General features: G+C 42.4%; 1 protein-coding gene across 1 annotated transcript in view; it reads right to left on the reverse strand.

Moving 5' to 3' along the window:
• Positions 1 to 23,532, reverse strand: part of LOC142663107 (uncharacterized) — a 67,774-nt gene extending 44,242 nt beyond the window's left edge. The window contains exons 1-2 of the mRNA XM_075841408.1: positions 22,936 to 23,532; positions 21,197 to 21,244 (exon numbers count right to left, since the gene is read on the reverse strand). Coding sequence (XP_075697523.1) covers positions 21,197 to 21,244; positions 22,936 to 23,428 — 541 coding nt within the window. The 5' untranslated portion in view covers positions 23,429 to 23,532. The remainder of the gene's footprint in view (positions 1 to 21,196; positions 21,245 to 22,935) is intronic.
• Between the last annotated feature and the right edge of the window lie 386 nt (positions 23,533 to 23,918).

Raw genomic sequence — 23,918 nt, forward strand, 5'->3', positions numbered from 1 at the left:
GTGTGAGGGGAATATAATAATATAATGTAGAGGTGCAGCGGTGATGTCTGTCTCTGGTGTGTGAGGAGAATATAATAATATAATGTAGAGGTGCAGCGGTGATGTCTGTCTCTGGTGTGTGAGGGGAATATAATAATATAATGTAGAGGTGCAGCGGTGATGTCTGTCTCTGGTGTGTGAGGAGAATATAATAATATAATGTAGAGGTGCAGCGGTGATGTCTGTCTCTGGTGTGTGAGGAGAATATAATAATATAATGTAGAGGTGCAGCGGTGATGTCTGTCTCTGGTGTGAGGAGAATATAATAATATAATGTAGAGGTGCAGCGGTGATGTCTGTCTCTGGTGTGAGGGGAATATAATAATATAATGTAGAGGTGCAGCGGTGATGTCTGTCTCTGGTGTGAGGGGAATATAATAATATAATGTAGAGGTGCAGCGGTGATGTCTGTCTCTGGTGTGTGAGGAGAATATAATAATATAATGTAGAGGTGCAGCGGTGATGTCTGTCTCTGGTGTGTGAGGAGAATATAATAATATAATGTAGAGGTGCAGCGGTGATGTCTGTCTCTGGTGTGTGAGGGGAATATAATAATATAATGTAGAGGTGCAGCGGTGATGTCTGTCTCTGGTGTGTGAGGAGAATATAATAATATAATGTAGAGGTGCAGCGGTGATGTCTGTCTCTGGTGTGTGAGGAATATAATAATATAATGTAGAGGTGCAGCGGTGATGTCTGTCTCTGGTGTGTGAGGAATATAATAATATAATGTAGAGGTGCAGCGGTGATGTCTGTCTCTGGTGTGTGAGGAGAATATAATAATATAATGTAGAGGTGCAGCGGTGATGTCTGTCTCTGGTGTGTGAGGAGAATATAATAATATAATGTAGAGGTGCAGCGGTGATGTCTGTCTCTGGTGTGTGAGGAGAATATAATAATATAATGTAGAGGTGCAGCGGTGATGTCTGTCTCTGGTGTGTGAGGAGAATATAATAATATAATGTAGAGGTGCAGCGGTGATGTCTGTCTCTGGTGTGTGAGGAGAATATAATAATATAATGTAGAGGTGCAGCGGTGATGTCTGTCTCTGGTGTGTGAGGAGGATATAATAATATAATGTAGAGGTGCAGCGGTGGTGTCTGTCTCTGGTGTGAGGAGAATATAATAATATAATGTAGAGGTGCAGCGGTGATGTCTGTCTCTGGTGTGTGAGGAGAATATAATAATATAATGTAGAGGTGCAGCGGTGATGTCTGTCTCTGGTGTGTGAGGAGAATATAATAATATAATGTAGAGGTGCAGCGGTGATGTCTGTCTCTGGTGTGTGAGGAGAATATAATAATATAATGTAGAGGTGCAGCGGTGATGTCTGTCTCTGGTGTGAGGAGAATATAATAATATAATGTAGAGGGGCAGCGGTGATGTCTGTCTCTGGTGTGTGAGGAGAATATAATAATATAATGTAGAGGTGCAGCGGTGATGTCTGTCTCTGGTGTGTGAGGAATATAATAATATAATGTAGAGGTGCAGCGGTGATGTCTGTCTCTGGTGTGTGAGGAGAATATAATAATATAATGTAGAGGTGCAGCGGTGATGTCTGTCTCTGGTGTGTGAGGAGAATATAATAATATAATGTAGAGGTGCAGCGGTGATGTCTGTCTCTGGTGTGTGAGGAGAATATAATAATATAATGTAGAGGTGCAGCGGTGATGTCTGTCTCTGGTGTGAGGAGAATATAATAATATAATGTAGAGGTGCAGCGGTGGTGTCTGTCTCTGGTGTGTGAGGAATATAATAATATAATGTAGAGGTGCAGCGGTGATGTCTGTCTCTGGTGTGTGAGGAATATAATAATATAATGTAGAGGTGCAGCGGTGATGTCTGTCTCTGGTGTGTGAGGAGGATATAATAATATAATGTAGAGGTGCAGCGGTGATGTCTGTCTCTGGTGTGTGAGGAGAATATAATAATATAATGTAGAGGTGCAGCGGTGATGTCTGTCTCTGGTGTGTGAGGAGAATATAATAATATAATGTAGAGGTGCAGCGGTGATGTCTGTCTCTGGTGTGAGGAGAATATAATAATATAATGTAGAGGGGCAGCGGTGATGTCTGTCTCTGGTGTGTGAGGAGAATATAATAATATAATGTAGAGGTGCAGCGGTGATGTCTGTCTCTGGTGTGTGAGGAATATAATAATATAATGTAGAGGTGCAGCGGTGATGTCTGTCTCTGGTGTGTGAGGAGAATATAATAATATAATGTAGAGGTGCAGCGGTGATGTCTGTCTCTGGTGTGTGAGGAGAATATAATAATATAATGTAGAGGTGCAGCGGTGATGTCTGTCTCTGGTGTGTGAGGAGAATATAATAATATAATGTAGAGGTGCAGCGGTGATGTCTGTCTCTGGTGTGAGGAGAATATAATAATATAATGTAGAGGTGCAGCGGTGGTGTCTGTCTCTGGTGTGTGAGGAGAATATAATAATATAATGTAGAGGTGCAGCGGTGATGTCTCTGGTGTGTGAGGAGAATATAATAATATAATGTAGAGATGCAGCGGTGATGTCTGTCTCTGGTGTGTGAGGAGAATATAATAATATAATGTAGGGGTGCAGCGGTGATGTCTGTCTCTGGTGTGTGAGGAGAATATAATAATATAATGTAGAGGTGCAGCGGTGATGTCTGTCTCTGGTGTGTGAGGAGAATATAATAATATAATGTAGAGGTGCAGCGGTGATGTCTGTCTCTGGTGTGTGAGGAGAATATAATAATATAATGTAGAGGTGCAGCGGTGATGTCTGTCTCTGGTGTGTGAGGAGAATATAATAATATAATGTAGAGGTGCAGCGGTGATGTCTGTCTCTGGTGTGTGAGGAGAATATAATAATATAATGTAGAGGTGCAGCGGTGATGTCTGTCTCTGGTGTGTGAGGAGAATATAATAATATAATGTAGAGGTGCAGCGGTGATGTCTGTCTCTGGTGTGAGGAGAATATAATAATATAATGTAGAGGTGCAGCGGTGATGTCTGTCTCTGGTGTGTGAGGAGAATATAATAATATAATGTAGAGGTGCAGCGGTGATGTCTGTCTCTGGTGTGTGAGGAGAATATAATAATATAATGTAGAGGTGCAGCGGTGATGTCTGTCTCTGGTGTGTGAGGAGAATATAATAATATAATGTAGGGGTGCAGCGGTGATGTCTGTCTCTGGTGTGTGAGGAGAATATAATAATATAATGTAGAGGTGCAGCGGTGATGTCTGTCTCTGGTGTGTGAGGAATATAATAATATAATGTAGAGGTGCAGCGGTGATGTCTGTCTCTGGTGTGTGAGGAGAATATAATAATATAATGTAGAGGTGCAGCGGTGGTGTCTGTCTCTGGTGTGTGAGGAGAATATAATAATATAATGTAGAGGTGCAGCGGTGATGTCTGTCTCTGGTGTGTGAGGAGAATATAATAATATAATGTAGAGGTGCAGCGGTGATGTCTGTCTCTGGTGTGTGAGGAGAATATAATAATATAATGTAGAGGTGCAGCGGTGATGTCTGTCTCTGGTGTGTGAGGAGAATATAATAATATAATGTAGAGGTGCAGCGGTGATGTCTGTCTCTGGTGTGTGAGGAGAATATAATAATATAATGTAGAGGTGCAGCGGTGATGTCTGTCTCTGGTGTGTGAGGAGAATATAATAATATAATGTAGAGGTGCAGCGGTGATGTCTGTCTCTGGTGTGTGAGGGGAATATAATAATATAATGTAGAGGTGCAGCGGTGATGTCTGTCTCTGGTGTGAGGAGAATATAATAATATAATGTAGAGGTGCAGCGGTGATGTCTGTCTCTGGTGTGTGAGGAGAATATAATAATATAATGTAGAGGTGCAGCGGTGATGTCTGTCTCTGGTGTGTGAGGAGAATATAATAATATAATGTAGAGGTGCAGCGGTGATGTCTGTCTCTGGTGTGTGAGGAGAATATAATAATATAATGTAGAGGTGCAGCGGTGATGTCTGTCTCTGGTGTGTGAGGAGAATATAATAATATAATGTAGAGGTGCAGCGGTGATGTCTGTCTCTGGTGTGAGGAGAATATAATAATATAATGTAGAGGTGCAGCGGTGATGTCTGTCTCTGGTGTGTGAGGAGAATATAATAATATAATGTAGAGGTGCAGCGGTGATGTCTGTCTCTGGTGTGTGAGGAATATAATAATATAATGTAGAGGTGCAGCGGTGGTGTCTGTCTCTGGTGTGTGAGGAATATAATAATATAATGTAGAGGTGCAGCGGTGATGTCTGTCTCTGGTGTGTGAGGAGAATATAATAATATAATGTAGAGGTGCAGCGGTGATGTCTGTCTCTGGTGTGTGAGGAGAATATAATAATATAATGTAGAGGTGCAGCGGTGATGTCTGTCTCTGGTGTGAGGAGAATATAATAATATAATGTAGAGGTGCAGCGGTGATGTCTGTCTCTGGTGTGTGAGGAGAATATAATAATATAATGTAGAGGTGCAGCGGTGATGTCTGTCTCTGGTGTGTGAGGAGAATATAATAATATAATGTAGAGGTGCAGCGGTGATGTCTGTCTCTGGTGTGAGGAGAATATAATAATATAATGTAGAGGTGCAGCGGTGATGTCTGTCTCTGGTGTGTGAGGAATATAATAATATAATGTAGAGGTGCAGCGGTGATGTCTGTCTCTGGTGTGTGAGGAGAATATAATAATATAATGTAGAGGTGCAGCGGTGATGTCTGTCTCTGGTGTGTGAGGGGAATATAATAATATAATGTAGAGGTGCAGCAGTGATGTCTGTCTCTGGTGTGAGGAGAATATAATAATATAATGTAGAGGTGCAGCGGTGATGTCTGTCTCTGGTGTGTGAGGGGAATATAATAATATAATGTAGAGGTGCAGCGGTGATGTCTGTCTCTGGTGTGTGAGGAATATAATAATATAATGTAGAGGTGCAGCGGTGATGTCTGTCTCTGGTGTGAGGAGAATATAATAATATAATGTAGAGGTGCAGCGGTGATGTCTGTCTCTGGTGTGAGGGGAATATAATAATATAATGTAGAGGTGCAGCGGTGATGTCTGTCTCTGGTGTGTGAGGAGAATATAATAATATAATGTAGAGGTGCAGCGGTGATGTCTGTCTCTGGTGTGTGAGGGGAATATAATAATATAATGTAGAGGTGCAGCGGTGATGTCTGTCTCTGGTGTGTGAGGAGAATATAATAATATAATGTAGAGGTGCAGCGGTGATGTCTGTCTCTGGTGTGTGAGGAGAATATAATAATATAATGTAGGGGTGCAGCGGTGATGTCTGTCTCTGGTGTGTGAGGAGAATATAATAATATAATGTAGAGGTGCAGCGGTGATGTCTGTCTCTGGTGTGTGAGGAATATAATAATATAATGTAGAGGTGCAGCGGTGATGTCTGTCTCTGGTGTGTGAGGAGAATATAATAATATAATGTAGAGGTGCAGCGGTGATGTCTGTCTCTGGTGTGTGAGGAGAATATAATAATATAATGTAGAGGTGCAGCGGTGATGTCTGTCTCTGGTGTGTGAGGAGAATATAATAATATAATGTAGAGGTGCAGCGGTGATGTCTGTCTCTGGTGTGTGAGGAATATAATAATATAATGTAGAGGTGCAGCGGTGATGACTGTCTCTGGTGTGTGAGGAGAATATAATAATATAATGTAGAGGTGCAGCGGTGATGTCTGTCTCTGGTGTGTGAGGAGAATATAATAATATAATGTAGGGGTGCAGCGGTGATGTCTGTCTCTGGTGTGTGAGGAGAATATAATAATATAATGTAGAGGTGCAGCGGTGATGTCTGTCTCTGGTGTGTGAGGAGAATATAATAATATAATGTAGAGGTGCAGCGGTGATGTCTGTCTCTGGTGTGTGAGGAGAATATAATAATATAATGTAGAGGTGCAGCGGTGATGTCTGTCTCTGGTGTGTGAGGAATATAATAATATAATGTAGAGGTGCAGCGGTGATGTCTGTCTCTGGTGTGTGAGGAGAATATAATAATATAATGTAGAGGTGCAGCGGTGATGTCTGTCTCTGGTGTGTGAGGAGAATATAATAATATAATGTAGAGGTGCAGCGGTGATGTCTGTCTCTGGTGTGTGAGGAGAATATAATAATATAATGTAGAGGTGCAGCGGTGATGTCTCTGGTGTGAGGAGAATATAATAATATAATGTAGAGGTGCAGCGGTGATGTCTGTCTCTGGTGTGTGAGGAGAATATAATAATATAATGTAGAGGTGCAGCGGTGATGTCTGTCTCTGGTGTGTGAGGAGAATATAATAATATAATGTAGAGGTGCAGCGGTGATGTCTGTCTCTGGTGTGTGAGGAGAATATAATAATATAATGTAGAGGTGCAGCGGTGATGTCTGTCTCTGGTGTGTGAGGAGAATATAATAATATAATGTAGAGGTGCAGCGGTGATGTCTGTCTCTGGTGTGTGAGGAGAATATAATAATATAATGTAGAGGTGCAGCGGTGATGTCTGTCTCTGGTGTGTGAGGAGAATATAATAATATAATGTAGAGGTGCAGCGGTGATGTCTGTCTCTGGTGTGTGAGGAATATAATAATATAATGTAGAGGTGCAGCGGTGATGTCTGTCTCTGGTGTGTGAGGAGAATATAATAATATAATGTAGAGGTGCAGCGGTGATGTCTGTCTCTGGTGTGTGAGGAGAATATAATAATATAATGTAGAGGTGCAGCGGTGATGTCTGTCTCTGGTGTGTGAGGAATATAATAATATAATGTAGAGGTGCAGCGGTGATGTCTGTCTCTGGTGTGTGAGGAGAATATAATAATATAATGTAGAGGTGCAGCGGTGATGTCTGTCTCTGGTGTGTGAGGAATATAATAATATAATGTAGAGGTGCAGCGGTGGTGTCTGTCTCTGGTGTGTGAGGAATATAATAATATAATGTAGAGGAGCAGCGGTGATGTCTGTCTCTGGTGTGTGAGGAGAATATAATAATATAATGTAGAGGTGCAGCGGTGATGTCTGTCTCTGGTGTGTGAGGAGAATATAATAATATAATGTAGAGGTGCAGCGGTGATGTCTGTCTCTGGTGTGTGAGGAATATAATAATATAATGTAGAGGTGCAGCGGTGATGTCTGTCTCTGGTGTGTGAGGAGAATATAATAATATAATGTAGAGGTGCAGCGGTGATGTCTGTCTCTGGTGTGTGAGGAGAATATAATAATATAATGTAGAGGTGCAGCGGTGATGTCTGTCTCTGGTGTGAGGAGAATATAATAATATAATGTAGAGGTGCAGCGGTGATGTCTGTCTCTGGTGTGTGAAGAGAATATAATAATATAATGTAGAGGTGCAGCGGTGATGTCTGTCTCTGGTGTGTGAGGAGAATATAATAATATAATGTAGAGGTGCAGCGGTGATGTCTGTCTCTGGTGTGTGAGGGGAATATAATAATATAATGTAGGGGTGCAGCGGTGATGTCTGTCTCTGGTGTGTGAGGAGAATATAATAATATAATGTAGAGGTGCAGCGGTGATGTCTCTGGTGTGTGAGGAGAATATAATAATATAATGTAGAGGTGCAGCGGTGATGTCTCTGGTGTGTGAGGAGAATATAATAATATAATGTAGGGGTGCAGCGGTGATGTCTGTCTCTGGTGTGTGAGGAGAATATAATAATATAATGTAGAGGTGCAGCGGTGATGTCAGTCTCTGGTGTGTGAGGAGAATATAATAATATAATGTAGAGGTGCAGCGGTGATGTCTGTCTCTGGTGTGTGAGGAGAATATAATAATATAATGTAGAGGTGCAGCGGTGATGTCTGTCTCTGGTGTGAGGAGAATATAATAATATAATGTAGAGGTGCAGCGGTGGTGTCTGTCTCTGGTGTGTGAGGAATATAATAATATAATGTAGAGGTGCAGCGGTGGTGTCTCTGGTGTGTGAGGAGAATATAATAATATAATGTAGAGGTGCAGCGGTGATGTCTGTCTCTGGTGTGTGAGGAGAATATAATAATATAATGTAGAGGTGCAGCGGTGATGTCTGTCTCTGGTGTGTGAGGAGAATATAATAATATAATGTAGAGGTGCAGCGGTGATGTCTGTCTCTGGTGTGTGAGGAGAATATAATAATATAATGTAGAGGTGCAGCGGTGATGTCTGTCTCTGGTGTGTGAGGAGAATATAATAATATAATGTAGAGGTGCAGCGGTGATGTCTGTCTCTGGTGTGTGAGGAATATAATAATATAATGTAGAGGTGCAGCGGTGATGTCTGTCTCTGGTGTGTGAGGAGAATATAATAATATAATGTAGAGGTGCAGCGGTGATGTCTGTCTCTGGTGTGTGAGGAGAATATAATAATATAATGTAGAGGTGCAGCGGTGATGTCTGTCTCTGGTGTGTGAGGAGAATATAATAATATAATGTAGAGGTGCAGCGGTGGTGTCTCTGGTGTGTGAGGAATATAATAATATAATGTAGAGGTGCAGCGGTGATGTCTGTCTCTGGTGTGTGAGGAGAATATAATAATATAATGTAGAGGTGCAGCGGTGATGTCTGTCTCTGGTGTGTGAGGAGAATATAATAATATAATGTAGAGGTGCAGCGGTGATGTCTGTCTCTGGTGTGTGAGGAGAATATAATAATATAATGTAGAGGTGCAGCGGTGGTGTCTCTGGTGTGTGAGGAATATAATAATATAATGTAGAGGTGCAGCGGTGATGTCTGTCTCTGGTGTGAGGAGAATATAATAATATAATGTAGGGGTGCAGCGGTGATGTCTGTCTCTGGTGTGTGAGGAGAATATAATAATATAATGTAGAGGTGCAGCGGTGATGTCTCTGGTGTGTGAGGAGAATATAATAATATAATGTAGAGGTGCAGCGGTGATGTCTGTCTCTGGTGTGTGAGGAGAATATAATAATATAATGTAGAGGTGCAGCGGTGATGTCTGTCTCTGGTGTGTGAGGAGAATATAATAATATAATGTAGAGGAGCAGCGGTGATGTCTGTCTCTGGTGTGTGAGGAATATAATAATATAATGTAGGGGTGCAGCGGTGATGTCTGTCTCTGGTGTGTGAGGGGAATATAATAATATAATGTAGGGGTGCAGCGGTGATGTCTGTCTCTGGTGTGTGAGGAGAATATAATAATATAATGTAGAGGTGCAGCGGTGATGTCTGTCTCTGGTGTGTGAGGAGAATATAATAATATAATGTAGAGGTGCAGCGGTGATGTCTGTCTCTGGTGTGTGAGGAGAATATAATAATATAATGTAGAGGTGCAGCGGTGATGTCTGTCTCTGGTGTGTGAGGAATATAATAATATAATGTAGAGGTGCAGCGGTGATGTCTGTCTCTGGTGTGTGAGGAGAATATAATAATATAATGTAGAGGAGCAGCGGTGATGTCTGTCTCTGGTGTGAGGAGAATATAATAATATAATGTAGAGGTGCAGCGGTGATATCTGTCTCTGGTGTGTGAGGAGAATATAATAATATAATGTAGAGGTGCAGCGGTGATGTCTGTCTCTGGTGTGTGAGGAGAATATAATAATATAATGTAGAGGTGCAGCGGTGGTGTCTGTCTCTGGTGTGTGAGGAGAATATAATAATATAATGTAGAGGTGCAGCGGTGATGTCTGTCTCTGGTGTGAGGAATATAATAATATAATGTAGAGGTGCAGCGGTGATGTCTGTCTCTGGTGTGAGGAGAATATAATAATATAATGTAGAGGTGCAGCGGTGGTGTCTGTCTCTGGTGTGTGAGGAGAATATAATAATATAATGTAGAGGTGCAGCGGTGATGTCTGTCTCTGGTGTGTGAGGAGAATATAATAATATAATGTAGAGGTGCAGCGGTGATGTCTGTCTCTGGTGTGAGGAGAATATAATAATATAATGTAGAGGTGCAGCGGTGATGTCTGTCTCTGGTGTGTGAGGAGAATATAATAATATAATGTAGAGGTGCAGCGGTGATGTCTGTCTCTGGTGTGTGAGGAGAATATAATAATATAATGTAGAGGTGCAGCGGTGATGTCTGTCTCTGGTGTGTGAGGAGAATATAATAATATAATGTAGAGGTGCAGCGGTGATGTCTGTCTCTGGTGTGTGAGGAGAATATAATAATATAATGTAGAGGTGCAGCGGTGATGTCTGTCTCTGGTGTGTGAGGAGAATATAATAATATAATGTAGAGGTGCAGCGGTGATGTCTGTCTCTGGTGTGTGAGGAGAATATAATAATATAATGTAGAGGTGCAGCGGTGATGTCTGTCTCTGGTGTGTGAGGAGAATATAATAATATAATGTAGAGGTGCAGCGGTGATGTCTGTCTCTGGTGTGTGAGGAGAATATAATAATATAATGTAGAGGTGCAGCGGTGATGTCTGTCTCTGGTGTGTGAGGAGAATATAATAATATAATGTAGAGGTGCAGCGGTGATGTCTGTCTCTGGTGTGTGAGGAGAATATAATAATATAATGTAGAGGTGCAGCGGTGATGTCTGTCTCTGGTGTGTGAGGAATATAATAATATAATGTAGAGGTGCAGCGGTGATGTCTGTCTCTGGTGTGTGAGGAATATAATAATATAATGTAGAGGTGCAGCGGTGATGTCTGTCTCTGGTGTGAGGAGAATATAATAATATAATGTAGAGGAGCAGCGGTGATGTCTGTCTCTGGTGTGTGAGGAGAATATAATAATATAATGTAGAGGTGCAGCGGTGATGTCTGTCTCTGGTGTGTGAGGAGAATATAATAATATAATGTAGAGGTGCAGCGGTGATGTCTGTCTCTGGTGTGTGAGGGGAATATAATAATATAATGTAGAGGTGCAGCGGTGATGTCTGTCTCTGGTGTGTGAGGAGAATATAATAATATAATGTAGAGGTGCAGCGGTGATGTCTGTCTCTGGTGTGTGAGGATAATATAATAATATAATGTAGAGGTGCAGCGGTGATAACTGTCTCTGGTGTGTGAGGAGAATATAATAATATAATGTAGAGGTGCAGCGGTGATGTCTGTCTCTGGTGTGTGAGGAATATAATAATATAATGTAGAGGTGCAGCGGTGATGTCTGTCTCTGGTGTGTGAGGAGAATATAATAATATAATGTAGAGGTGCAGCGGTGATGTCTGTCTCTGGTGTGTGAGGAATATAATAATATAATGTAGAGGAGCAGCGGTGATGTCTGTCTCTGGTGTGTGAGGAGAATATAATAATATAATGTAGAGGTGCAGCGGTGATGTCTGTCTCTGGTGTGTGAGGGGAATATAATAATATAATGTAGAGGTGCAGCGGTGATGTCTGTCTCTGGTGTGTGAGGGGAATATAATAATATAATGTAGAGGTGCAGCGGTGATGTCTGTCTCTGGTGTGTGAGGAGAATATAATAATATAATGTAGAGGTGCAGCGGTGATGTCTGTCTCTGGTGTGTGAGGAGAATATAATAATATAATGTAGAGGTGCAGCGGTGATGTCTGTCTCTGGTGTGTGAGGAGAATATAATAATATAATGTAGAGGTGCAGCGGTGATGTCTCTGGTGTGTGAGGAGAATATAATAATATAATGTAGAGGTGCAGCGGTGATGTCTGTCTCTGGTGTGTGAGGAGAATATAATAATATAATGTAGAGGTGCAGCGGTGATGTCTGTCTCTGGTGTGTGAGGAGAATATAATAATATAATGTAGGGGTGCAGCGGTGATGTCTGTCTCTGGTGTGTGAGGAGAATATAATAATATAATGTAGAGGTGCAGCGGTGATGTCTGTCTCTGGTGTGTGAGGAATATAATAATATAATGTAGAGGTGCAGCGGTGATGTCTGTCTCTGGTGTGTGAGGAGAATATAATAATATAATGTAGAGGTGCAGCGGTGATGTCTGTCTCTGGTGTGTGAGGGGAATATAATAATATAATGTAGAGGTGCAGCGGTGATGTCTGTCTCTGGTGTGTGAGGAATATAATAATATAATGTAGAGGTGCAGCGGTGATGTCTGTCTCTGGTGTGTGAGGAGAATATAATAATATAATGTAGAGGTGCAGCGGTGATGTCTGTCTCTGGTGTGAGGAGAATATAATAATATAATGTAGAGGTGCAGCGGTGATGTCTGTCTCTGGTGTGTGAGGAATATAATAATATAATGTAGGGGTGCAGCGGTGATGTCTCTGGTGTGTGAGGAGAATATAATAATATAATGTAGAGGTGCAGCGGTGGTGTCTGTCTCTGGTGTGTGAGGAATATAATAATATAATGTAGAGGTGCAGCGGTGATGTCTGTCTCTGGTGTGTGAGGAATATAATAATATAATGTAGAGGTGCAGCGGTGATGTCTGTCTCTGGTGTGTGAGGAGAATATAATAATATAATGTAGAGGTGCAGCGGTGATGTCTGTCTCTGGTGTGAGGAGAATATAATAATATAATGTAGAGGTGCAGCGGTGATGTCTGTCTCTGGTGTGTGAGGAGAATATAATAATATAATGTAGAGGTGCAGCGGTGATGTCTGTCTCTGGTGTGTGAGGAGAATATAATAATATAATGTAGAGGTGCAGCGGTGATGTCTGTCTCTGGTGTGTGAGGAATATAATAATATAATGTAGAGATGCAGCGGTGATGTCTGTCTCTGGTGTGAGGAGAATATAATAATATAATGTAGAGGTGCAGCGGTGATGTCTGTCTCTGGTGTGTGAGGAGAATATAATAATATAATGTAGAGGTGCAGCGGTGATGTCTGTCTCTGGTGTGAGGAGAATATAATAATATAATGTAGAGGTGCAGCGGTGATGTCTGTCTCTGGTGTGTGAGGAGAATATAATAATATAATGTAGAGGTGCAGCGGTGATGTCTGTCTCTGGTGTGTGAGGGGAATATAATAATATAATGTAGAGGTGCAGCGGTGATGTCTGTCTCTGGTGTGAGGAGAATATAATAATATAATGTAGAGGTGCAGCGGTGATGTCTGTCTCTGGTGTGTGAGGAGAATATAATAATATAATGTAGAGGTGCAGCGGTGATGTCTGTCTCTGGTGTGAGGAGAATATAATAATATAATGTAGAGGTGCAGCGGTGATGTCTGTCTCTGGTGTGAGGAGAATATAATAATATAATGTAGAGGTGCAGCGGTGATGTCTGTCTCTGGTGTGAGGAGAATATAATAATATAATGTAGAGGTGCAGCGGTGATGTCTGTCTCTGGTGTGTGAGGAGGATATAATAATATAATGTAGAGGTGCAGCGGTGATGTCTGTCTCTGGTGTGTGAGGAGAATATAATAATATAATGTAGAGGTGCAGCGGTGATGTCTGTCTCTGGTGTGTGAGGAGAATATAATAATATAATGTAGAGGTGCAGCGGTGATGTCTGTCTCTGGTGTGTGAGGAGAATATAATAATATAATGTAGAGGTGCAGCGGTGATGTCTGTCTCTGGTGTGTGAGGAGAATATAATAATATAATGTAGAGGTGCAGCGGTGATGTCTGTCTCTGGTGTGTGAGGAGAATATAATAATATAATGTAGGGGTGCAGCGGTGATGTCTGTCTCTGGTGTGTGAGGAGAATATAATAATATAATGTAGAGGTGCAGCGGTGATGTCTGTCTCTGGTGTGTGAGGAGAATATAATAATATAATGTAGGGGTGCAGCGGTGATGTCTGTCTCTGGTGTGTGAGGAGAATATAATAATATAATGTAGAGGTGCAGCGGTGATGTCTGTCTCTGGTGTGTGAGGAGAATATAATAATATAATGTAGAGGTGCAGCGGTGATGTCTGTCTCTGGTGTGTGAGGAGAATATAATAATATAATGTAGAGGTGCAGCGGTGATGTCTGTCTCTGGTGTGTGAGGAGAATATAATAATATAATGTAGAGGTGCAGCGGTGATGTCTGTCTCTGGTGTGTGAGGAGAATATAATAATATAATGTAGAGGTGCAGCGGTGATGTCTGTCTCTGGTGTGTGAGGAATATAATAATATAATGTAGAGGTGCAGCGGTGATGTCTGTCTCTGGTGTGTGAGGAGAATATAATAATATAATGTAGAGGTGCAGCGGTGATGTCTGTCTCTGGTGTGTGAGGAGAATATAATAATATAATGTAGAGGTGCAGCGGTGATGTCTGTCTCTGGTGTGTGAGGAGAATATAATAATATAATGTAGAGGTGCAGCGGTGATGTCTGTCTCTGGTGTGTGAGGAGAATATAATAATATAATGTAGAGGTGCAGCGGTGATGTCTGTCTCTGGTGTGTGAGGAGAATATAATAATATAATGTAGAGGTGCAGCGGTGATGTCTGTCTCTGGTGTGTGAGGAGAATATAATAATATAATGTAGAGGTGCAGCGGTGATGTCTGTCTCTGGTGTGTGAGGAGAATATAATAATATAATGTAGAGGTGCAGCGGTGATGTCTGTCTCTGGTGTGTGAGGAGAATATAATAATATAATGTAGAGGAGCAGCGGTGATGTCTGTCTCTGGTGTGTGAGGAGAATATAATAATATAATGTAGAGGTGCAGCGGTGATGTCTGTCTCTGGTGTGTGAGGAGAATATAATAATATAATGTAGGGGTGCAGCGGTGATGTCTGTCTCTGGTGTGTGAGGAGAATATAATAATATAATGTAGAGGAGCAGCGGTGATGTCTGTCTCTGGTGTGAGGAGAATATAATAATATAATGTAGAGGTGCAGCGGTGATGTCTGTCTCTGGTGTGTGAGGAATATAATAATATAATGTAGAGGTGCAGCGGTGATGTCTGTCTCTGGTGTGTGAGGAGAATATAATAATATAATGTAGAGGTGCAGCGGTGATGTCTGTCTCTGGTGTGAGGAGAATATAATAATATAATGTAGGGGTGCAGCGGTGATGTCTGTCTCTGGTGTGTGAGGAGGATATAATAATATAATGTAGAGGTGCAGCGGTGATGTCTGTCTCTGGTGTGTGAGGAGAATATAATAATATAATGTAGAGGTGCAGCGGTGATGTCTGTCTCTGGTGTGTGAGGAGAATATAATAATATAATGTAGAGGAGCAGCGGTGATGTCTGTCTCTGGTGTGTGAGGAGAATATAATAATATAATGTAGAGGTGCAGCGGTGATGTCTGTCTCTGGTGTGTGAGGAGAATATAATAATATAATGTAGAGGTGCAGCGGTGATGTCTGTCTCTGGTGTGTGAGGAGAATATAATAATATAATGTAGAGGTGCAGCGGTGATGTCTGTCTCTGGTGTGTGAGGAGAATATAATAATATAATGTAGAGGTGCAGCGGTGATGTCTGTCTCTGGTGTGTGAGGAATATAATAATATAATGTAGAGGTGCAGCGGTGATGTCTGTCTCTGGTGTGTGAGGAGAATATAATAATATAATGTAGAGGTGCAGCGGTGATGTCTGTCTCTGGTGTGAGGAGAATATAATAATATAATGTAGAGGTGCAGCGGTGGTGTCTGTCTCTGGTGTGAGGGGAATATAATAATATAATGTAGAGGTGCAGCGGTGATGTCTGTCTCTGGTGTGTGAGGGGAATATAATAATATAATGTAGAGGTGCAGCGGTGATGTCTGTCTCTGGTGTGTGAGGAGAATATAATAATATAATGTAGAGGTGCAGCGGTGATGTCTGTCTCTGGTGTGTGAGGAGAATATAATAATATAATGTAGAGGTGCAGCGGTGATGTCTGTCTCTGGTGTGTGAGGAGAATATAATAATATAATGTAGAGGTGCAGCGGTGATGTCTGTCTCTGGTGTGTGAGGAGAATATAATAATATAATGTAGAGGTGCAGCGGTGATGTCTGTCTCTGGTGTGTGAGGAGAATATAATAATATAATGTAGAGGTGCAGCGGTGATGTCTGTCTCTGGTGTGTGAGGAGAATATAATAATATAATGTAGAGGTGCAGCGGTGATGTCTGTCTCTGGTGTGTGAGGAGAATATAATAATATAATGTAGAGGTGCAGCGGTGATGTCTGTCTCTGGTGTGTGAGGAGAATATAATAATATAATGTAGAGGTGCAGCGGTGGTGTCTGTCTCTGGTGTGTGAGGAATATAATAATATAATGTAGAGGTGCAGCGGTGATGTCTGTCTCTGGTGTGTGAGGAGAATATAATAATATAATGTAGAGGTGCAGCGGTGATGTCTGTCTCTGGTGTGTGAGGAGAATATAATAATATAATGTAGAGGTGCAGCGGTGATGTCTGTCTCTGGTGTGTGAGGAGAATATAATAATATAATGTAGAGGTGCAGCGGTGATGTCTCTGGTGTGTGAGGAGAATATAATAATATAATGTAGAGGTGCAGCGGTGATGTCTGTCTCTGGTGTGTGAGGAGAATATAATAATATAATGTAGAGGTGCAGCGGTGATGTCTGTCTCTGGTGTGAGGAATATAATAATATAATGTAGAGGTGCAGCGGTGATGTCTGTCTCTGGTGTGTGAGGAATATAATAATATAATGTAGAGGTGCAGCGGTGATGTCTGTCTCTGGTGTGAGGAGGATATAATAATATAATGTAGAGGTGCAGCGGTGATGTCTGTCTCTGGTGTGTGAGGAATATAATAATATAATGTAGAGGTGCAGCGGTGATGTCTGTCTCTGGTGTGTGAGGAGAATATAATAATATAATGTAGAGGTGCAGCGGTGATGCCTGTCTCTGGTGTGTGAGGAGAATATAATAATATAATGTAGAGGTGCAGCGGTGATGTCTGTCTCTGGTGTGTGAGGAGAATATAATAATATAATGTAGGGGTGCAGCGGTGATGCCTGTCTCTGGTGTGTGAGGAGAATATAATAATATAATGTAGAGGTGCAGCGGTGATGTCTGTCTCTGGTGTGTGAGGAGAATATAATAATATAATGTAGAGGTGCAGCGGTGATGTCTGTCTCTGGTGTGTGAGGAATATAATAATATAATGTAGAGGTGCAGCGGTGATGTCTGTCTCTGGTGTGTGAGGAGGATATAATAATATAATGTAGAGGTGCAGCGGTGGTGTCTGTCTCTGGTGTGTGAGGAGAATATAATAATATAATGTAGAGGTGCAGCGGTGATGTCTGTCTCTGGTGTGTGAGGAATATAATAATATAATGTAGAGGTGCAGCGGTGATGTCTGTCTCTGGTGTGTGAGGAGAATATAATAATATAATGTAGAGGTGCAGCGGTGATGTCTGTCTCTGGTGTGTGAGGAATATAATAATATAATGTAGAGGTGCAGCGGTGATGTCTGTCTCTGGTGTGTGAGGAGAATATAATAATATAATGTAGAGGTGCAGCGGTGATGTCTGTCTCTGGTGTGTGAGGAGAATATAATAATATAATGTAGAGGTGCAGCGGTGATGTCTGTCTCTGGTGTGTGAGGAGAATATAATAATATAATGTAGAGGAGCAGCGGTGATGTCTGTCTCTGGTGTGTGAGGAGAATATAATAATATAATGTAGAGGTGCAGCGGTGATGTCTGTCTCTGGTGTGTGAGGAATATAATAATATAATGTAGAGGTGCAGCGGTGATGTCTGTCTCTGGTGTGTGAGGAGAATATAATAATATAATGTAGAGGTGCAGCGGTGATGTCTGTCTCTGGTGTGTGAGGGGAATATAATAATATAATGTAGAGGTGCAGCGGTGATGTCTGTCTCTGGTGTGTGAGGAGAATATAATAATATAATGTAGAGGTGCAGCGGTGATGTCTGTCTCTGGTGTGAGGAGAATATAATAATATAATGTAGAGGTGCAGCGGTGATGTCTGTCTCTGGTGTGTGAGGAGAATATAATAATATAATGTAGAGGTGCAGCGGTGATGTCTGTCTCTGGTGTGAGGAGAATATAATAATATAATGTAGAGGTGCAGCGGTGATGTCTGTCTCTGGTGTGAGGAGAATATAATAATATAATGTAGAGGTGCAGCGGTGATGTCTGTCTCTGGTGTGTGAGGAGAATATAATAATATAATGTAGAGGTGCAGCGGTGATGTCTGTCTCTGGTGTGAGGGGAATATAATAATATAATGTAGAGGTGCAGCGGTGATGTCTGTCTCTGGTGTGTGAGGAGAATATAATAATATAATGTAGAGGTGCAGCGGTGATGTCTGTCTCTGGTGTGTGAGGAGAATATAATAATATAATGTAGAGGTGCAGCGGTGATGTCTGTCTCTGGTGTGTGAGGAATATAATAATATAATGTAGAGGTGCAGCGGTGATGTCTGTCTCTGGTGTGAGGGGAATATAATAATATAATGTAGAGGTGCAGCGGTGATGTCTCTGGTGTGTGAGGAGAATATAATAATATAATGTAGAGGTGCAGCGGTGATGTCTGTCTCTGGTGTGTGAGGAGAATATAATAATATAATGTAGAGGTGCAGCGGTGATGTCTGTCTCTGGTGTGTGAGGGGAATATAATAATATAATGTAGAGGTGCAGCGGTGATGTCTGTCTCTGGTGTGTGAGGAGAATATAATAATATAATGTAGAGGTGCAGCGGTGATGTCTGTCTCTGGTGTGTGAGGAGAATATAATAATATAATGTAGAGGTGCAGCGGTGATGTCTGTCTCTGGTGTGTGAGGAGAATATAATAATATAATGTAGAGGTGCAGCGGTGATGTCTGTCTCTGGTGTGAGGAGAATATAATAATATAATGTAGAGGTGCAGCGGTGATGTCTGTCTCTGGTGTGTGAGAATATAATAATATAATGTAGAGGTGCAGCGGTGATGTCTCTGGTGTGTGAGGGGAATATAATAATATAATGTAGAGGTGCAGCGGTGATGTCTGTCTCTGGTGTGTGAGGGGAATATAATAATATAATGTAGAGGTGCAGCGGTGATGTCTGTCTCTGGTGTGTGAGGAGAATATAATAATATAATGTAGAGGTGCAGCGGTGATGTCTGTCTCTGGTGTGTGAGGAGAATATAATAATATAATGTAGAGGTGCAGCGGTGGTGTCTGTCTCTGGTGTGAGGAATATAATAATATAATGTAGAGGTGCAGCGGTGATGTCTGTCTCTGGTGTGTGAGGAGAATATAATAATATAATGTAGAGGTGCAGCGGTGGTGTCTGTGGTGTGTGAGGAGAATATAATAATATAATGTAGAGGTGCAGCGGTGATGTCTGTCTCTGGTGTGTGAGGAGAATATAATAATATAATGTAGAGGTGCAGCGGTGATGTCTGTCTCTGGTGTGTGAGGAGAATATAATAATATAATGTAGAGGTGCAGCGGTGATGTCTGTCTCTGGTGTGAGGAGAATATAATAATATAATGTAGAGGTGCAGCGGTGATGTCTGTCTCTGGTGTGAGGAGAATATAATAATATAATGTAGAGGTGCAGCGGTGATGTCTGTCTCTGGTGTGTGAGGAGAATATAATAATATAATGTAGAGGTGCAGCGGTGATGTCTGTCTCTGGTGTGTGAGGAGAATATAATAATATAATGTAGAGGTGCAGCGGTGGTGTCTGTCTCTGGTGTGTGAGGAGAATATAATAATATAATGTAGGGGTGCAGCGGTGATGTCTGTCTCTGGTGTGTGAGGAGAATATAATAATATAATGTAGAGGTGCAGCGGTGGTGTCTGTCTCTGGTGTGAGGAGAATATAATAATATAATGTAGAGGTGCAGCGGTGATGTCTGTCTCTGGTGTGTGAGGAGAATATAATAATATAATGTAGAGGTGCAGCGGTGATGTCTGTCTCTGGTGTGTGAGGAGAATATAATAATATAATGTAGAGGTGCAGCGGTGATGTCTGTCTCTGGTGTGTGAGGAGAATATAATAATATAATGTAGAGGTGCAGCGGTGATGTCTGTCTCTGGTGTGTGAGGGGAATATAATAATATAATGTAGAGGTGCAGCGGTGATGTCTGTCTCTGGTGTGTGAGGAGAATATAATAATATAATGTAGAGGTGCAGCGGTGATGTCTGTCTCTGGTGTGAGGAGAATATAATAATATAATGTAGAGGTGCAGCGGTGATGTCTGTCTCTGGTGTGTGAGGAGAATATAATAATATAATGTAGAGGTGCAGCGGTGATGTCTCTGGTGTGTGAGGAGAATATAATAATATAATGTAGAGGTGCAGCGGTGATGTCTGTCTCTGGTGTGTGAGGAGGATATAATAATATAATGTAGAGGTGCAGCGGTGATGTCTGTCTCTGGTGTGTGAGGAGAATATAATAATATAATGTAGAGGGGCAGCGGTGATGTCTGTCTCTGGTGTGAGGAGAATATAATAATATAATGTAGAGGGGCAGCGGTGATGTCTGTCTCTGGTGTGAGGAGAATATAATAATATAATGTAGAGGTGCAGCGGTGATGTCTGTCTCTGGTGTGTGAGGAGAATATAATAATATAATGTAGAGGTGCAGCGGTGATGTCTGTCTCTGGTGTGTGAGGAATATAATAATATAATGTAGAGGTGCAGCGGTGATGTCTGTCTCTGGTGTGTGAGGAGAATATAATAATATAATGTAGAGGTGCAGCGGTGATGTCTGTCTCTGGTGTGTGAGGAGAATATAATAATATAATGTAGAGGTGCAGCGGTGATGTCTGTCTCTGGTGTGTGAGGAGAATATAATAATATAATGTAGAGGTGCAGCGGTGATATCTGTCTCTGGTGTGTGAGGAATATAATAATATAATGTAGAGGTGCAGCGGTGATGTCTGTCTCTGGTGTGTGAGGAGAATATAATAATATAATGTAGAGGTGCAGCGGTGATGTCTGTCTCTGGTGTGTGAGGAGAATATAATAATATAATGTAGAGGTGCAGCGGTGATGTCTGTCTCTGGTGTGTGAGGAATATAATAATATAATGTAGGGGTGCAGCGGTGATGTCTGTCTCTGGTGTGTGAGGAGAATATAATAATATAATGTAGGGGTGCAGCGGTGGCGTCAGTCCCTGGTTCTTGAGGAGGCCTCTCTGCCACATAAGAAGGTACCAGTGTCATGGTCACAGATTGTGCATCGGGCCCCCGGAGCTTCACTTTACGCCTCTGATTGTGGTGATGTCATTTATTGGGGGATAAAACACATACAAAAAAATGTCACACTTTGAAGAATAAAGACCCTGAAGCCACAGCAATAGTGGTGCCGTTCTGAACCCCCACTCTCCCCGGACTCTCCCCGGACTCTCCCCGGACTCGCCATGTGTGAAGCCCATCTTAATCCGATACAAAATGTACAAAATAAAGTTTTACCTACCCAGCTCCACGGGAAGTTTCTGTTCATCACAAGGTCGATCACGCTCCCCTACAATGAATAAATCAGAATGTTTATCACTATTTGGGACGTGCCGTAGTAATCGGCTTAATTCTTTCGTTTCAGGGGGTGCCCTAGGTGTAGGGGGGCCCGGGAGATTCTCACAAAAAGTTGAGACCTCCCAGACTCCTGGCTTCCATGGCAGCAGCCCACATTAAATGGGTTTTCCAGTCCCTAGAAATTGATGGCCTATCCTCAGGATAGGCCATCAACAGCTGATTGGTTGGGGTCCAACTTCCGGGACCCCTGACGATTAGCCGTTTTAAATGGGGTGCAGCACATACGAGTGCTGCTTCCTTTTCATTTTTACTTTCTCACTGTGAATCTTGGACACGCATTTCGCGGCGGTTTACAGTATTGCAGCCGCCTTCTCCCATTGAAGTGAAGAGAAACGAAGGGGGTGCAGCGCTCCTACGAGCACTGCTCCGCCTTCAAAACAGCTGATTGGTCGGGGTCTGACTCCCGGGACCCCCGCCGATCAGCTATTGATGGCCTATACTGAGGACAGTCCATCAATTTTTAGTTACTGGAAAACCCCCTTTTATGGCCCATTATGTAATGCAGATGGACGTCTTCCCAGGTCCTGTCACCTCCCTCCAATTTTGGCGGCCACCCACCTGTGCCAAGCACAGCAGCTAAACCGGCCTCGTCTCTCTCCTGGCCGCAATTTTCTGGCAGTCAACTCTGCAGTTTTCCGGAGACCAGCGCACTACTGTGAGGTCAGGACAGTCCCTGCACCACCAAGGAGGACCGGACAAAGAACTGAGTGAATGGATGCGGAGCCTGACTGAGTCGGATTTAATTTTGGAGTCTAGAGTCTGCATTACAGGGGTTTCCTCATCAGACTCATCTCACACAAACCCTTTCAGACTAAGAACGCTGAGAATTTTTTAGGCAATCACAAAAGATTCAGGCAGTGACAATCCAGCAATTTCTGGCTGATCGGGCGATCGCTGAACATGTTCACACTAGCCAATAATGGTAAACTTTTTCTGACCTTACGATACTTTACACGATAATCTTACCATATAAAAAGTCCTTAGCAGTCTGAATTAGGTCCCACCTTGAAGCGATATCCGCAACTAATTTAAAGGGTATGTCCGCCTTAACCCCTAACGACCTATGACAAATATATACCTCACGATTGGGTGCTAGCCCCTGCATCGTGACGTCATGGTGATTTGGCGGGTGCTGTCCTGTGAGATCAGCGGCAGTAGTGGGGCTGTGTTACACAAGCCTGCTCCTGCCGCAACTCTTGAGATCAGAGATCGCTCCAATCCAAGCAGGGAATGCTGGGAGATTTCAGCTCTGAAGCCTGCAGAATTGTGAGTGCAGCTCTGAAGTATAACACAGGCATATTATAAACACAATGTATTTCAACGTTACAAATCTTTTTTTTGTAGATTAATCCTATTTGTAAGCTGTAAATTGATGTTTAATAGGTTCACATCTGGGTTTTCCGGGAATGGCCTATCCCTTTGTTGGGGGTCCCACTTGAATGGGTTGAGCGGCAGTGCCAGAGACAGCCATATATGTATGGACGTTGCGGTGTCAGGTATAGCAGGGAAAGGGACATGGCACTCGAGCCCGATCACCCGGGACCCCAAACAATCATACACTGATGGACCAAAAATGGAAGTAGTTGATCTCTCGAGCACTGATTGAACTAAAAATGGGATTACCTGAGATGATTTCCTGATTTTCCAACACCTCATCATGTCCAGTCTTGGCTACAAAGCACGTCGCAATGTCTGGAAACTTGTTAGTATGTGGAGATGATAAGGCAGAGAAATGGAGAGTCTCGGGAGACACAACGTGACTTATTTGTGCACCAACATCTTGTACACGTAATGAAGGAAGAACTAGAGGATTGATGTTCTCACTCATAAATGGTGGAGTATTGGGAGGATCCAGATCTCCATTTACTAATGCAGGAATGAAAGCACTTGATGGCGTGGAGAACTCCCAAGACCTGAGAAGTGCAGTCGCTGGAGAAGGCCAGTAGATACTTGTGGGACTAGATGAATGAGTTTCCAAGTTTTCGGAGGAAGGAGATGAGCGAGGACTCGTCTTAGATATTGGTACAATGATATGAGGTCTACGAAGTCCATACTGAAGAAGATACTGCTGGTTGCCGATGATCCTCACCGTAGCTGCATTCAAGGTATGGAACATTCCAGGGCGACTTTGATTACTATTTAAGAACCACAAAGTTACAGCCAAGTTATATACTCCGGGCACCAGACAAAGAAAACGGCTCTGATTCTGGCCATCATACTCCACACTCCACACCAAGGTTAAAGACGATGGTAGAGGAAACGACCAACACCCTGCAAGAGAAGAGACGCTCAGAAAATCTGCACACAAAGGCCGGACTGATTGTATTATCCGCAATCTAATCCAGTATTGGAGAAAACCATTTCATATTGCCCATAATATGGGGTTCTATTGCGGGGGACGTTTCCGTGTACTGGCAACAAGACGCTCTGCCTTGGACTGGGTATTAAGACACAGGGCTAGGGCAGTGCTTTGAATCTTTGCCCTGGATGAAGGGGAGCCAAGCTAGAACTCTGGCGCTACCAACTCCTGATGATGACATCACTAAGTAGTACAATGATCGTATATGAGTGTAACGTCTATGGCCGCGGACCGTCGTCCTCATTTA

The sequence above is a fragment of the Rhinoderma darwinii genome, chromosome 11 (genome assembly GCF_050947455.1).
Source record: "Rhinoderma darwinii isolate aRhiDar2 chromosome 11, aRhiDar2.hap1, whole genome shotgun sequence".
NCBI lineage: Eukaryota > Metazoa > Chordata > Amphibia > Anura > Rhinodermatidae > Rhinoderma > Rhinoderma darwinii.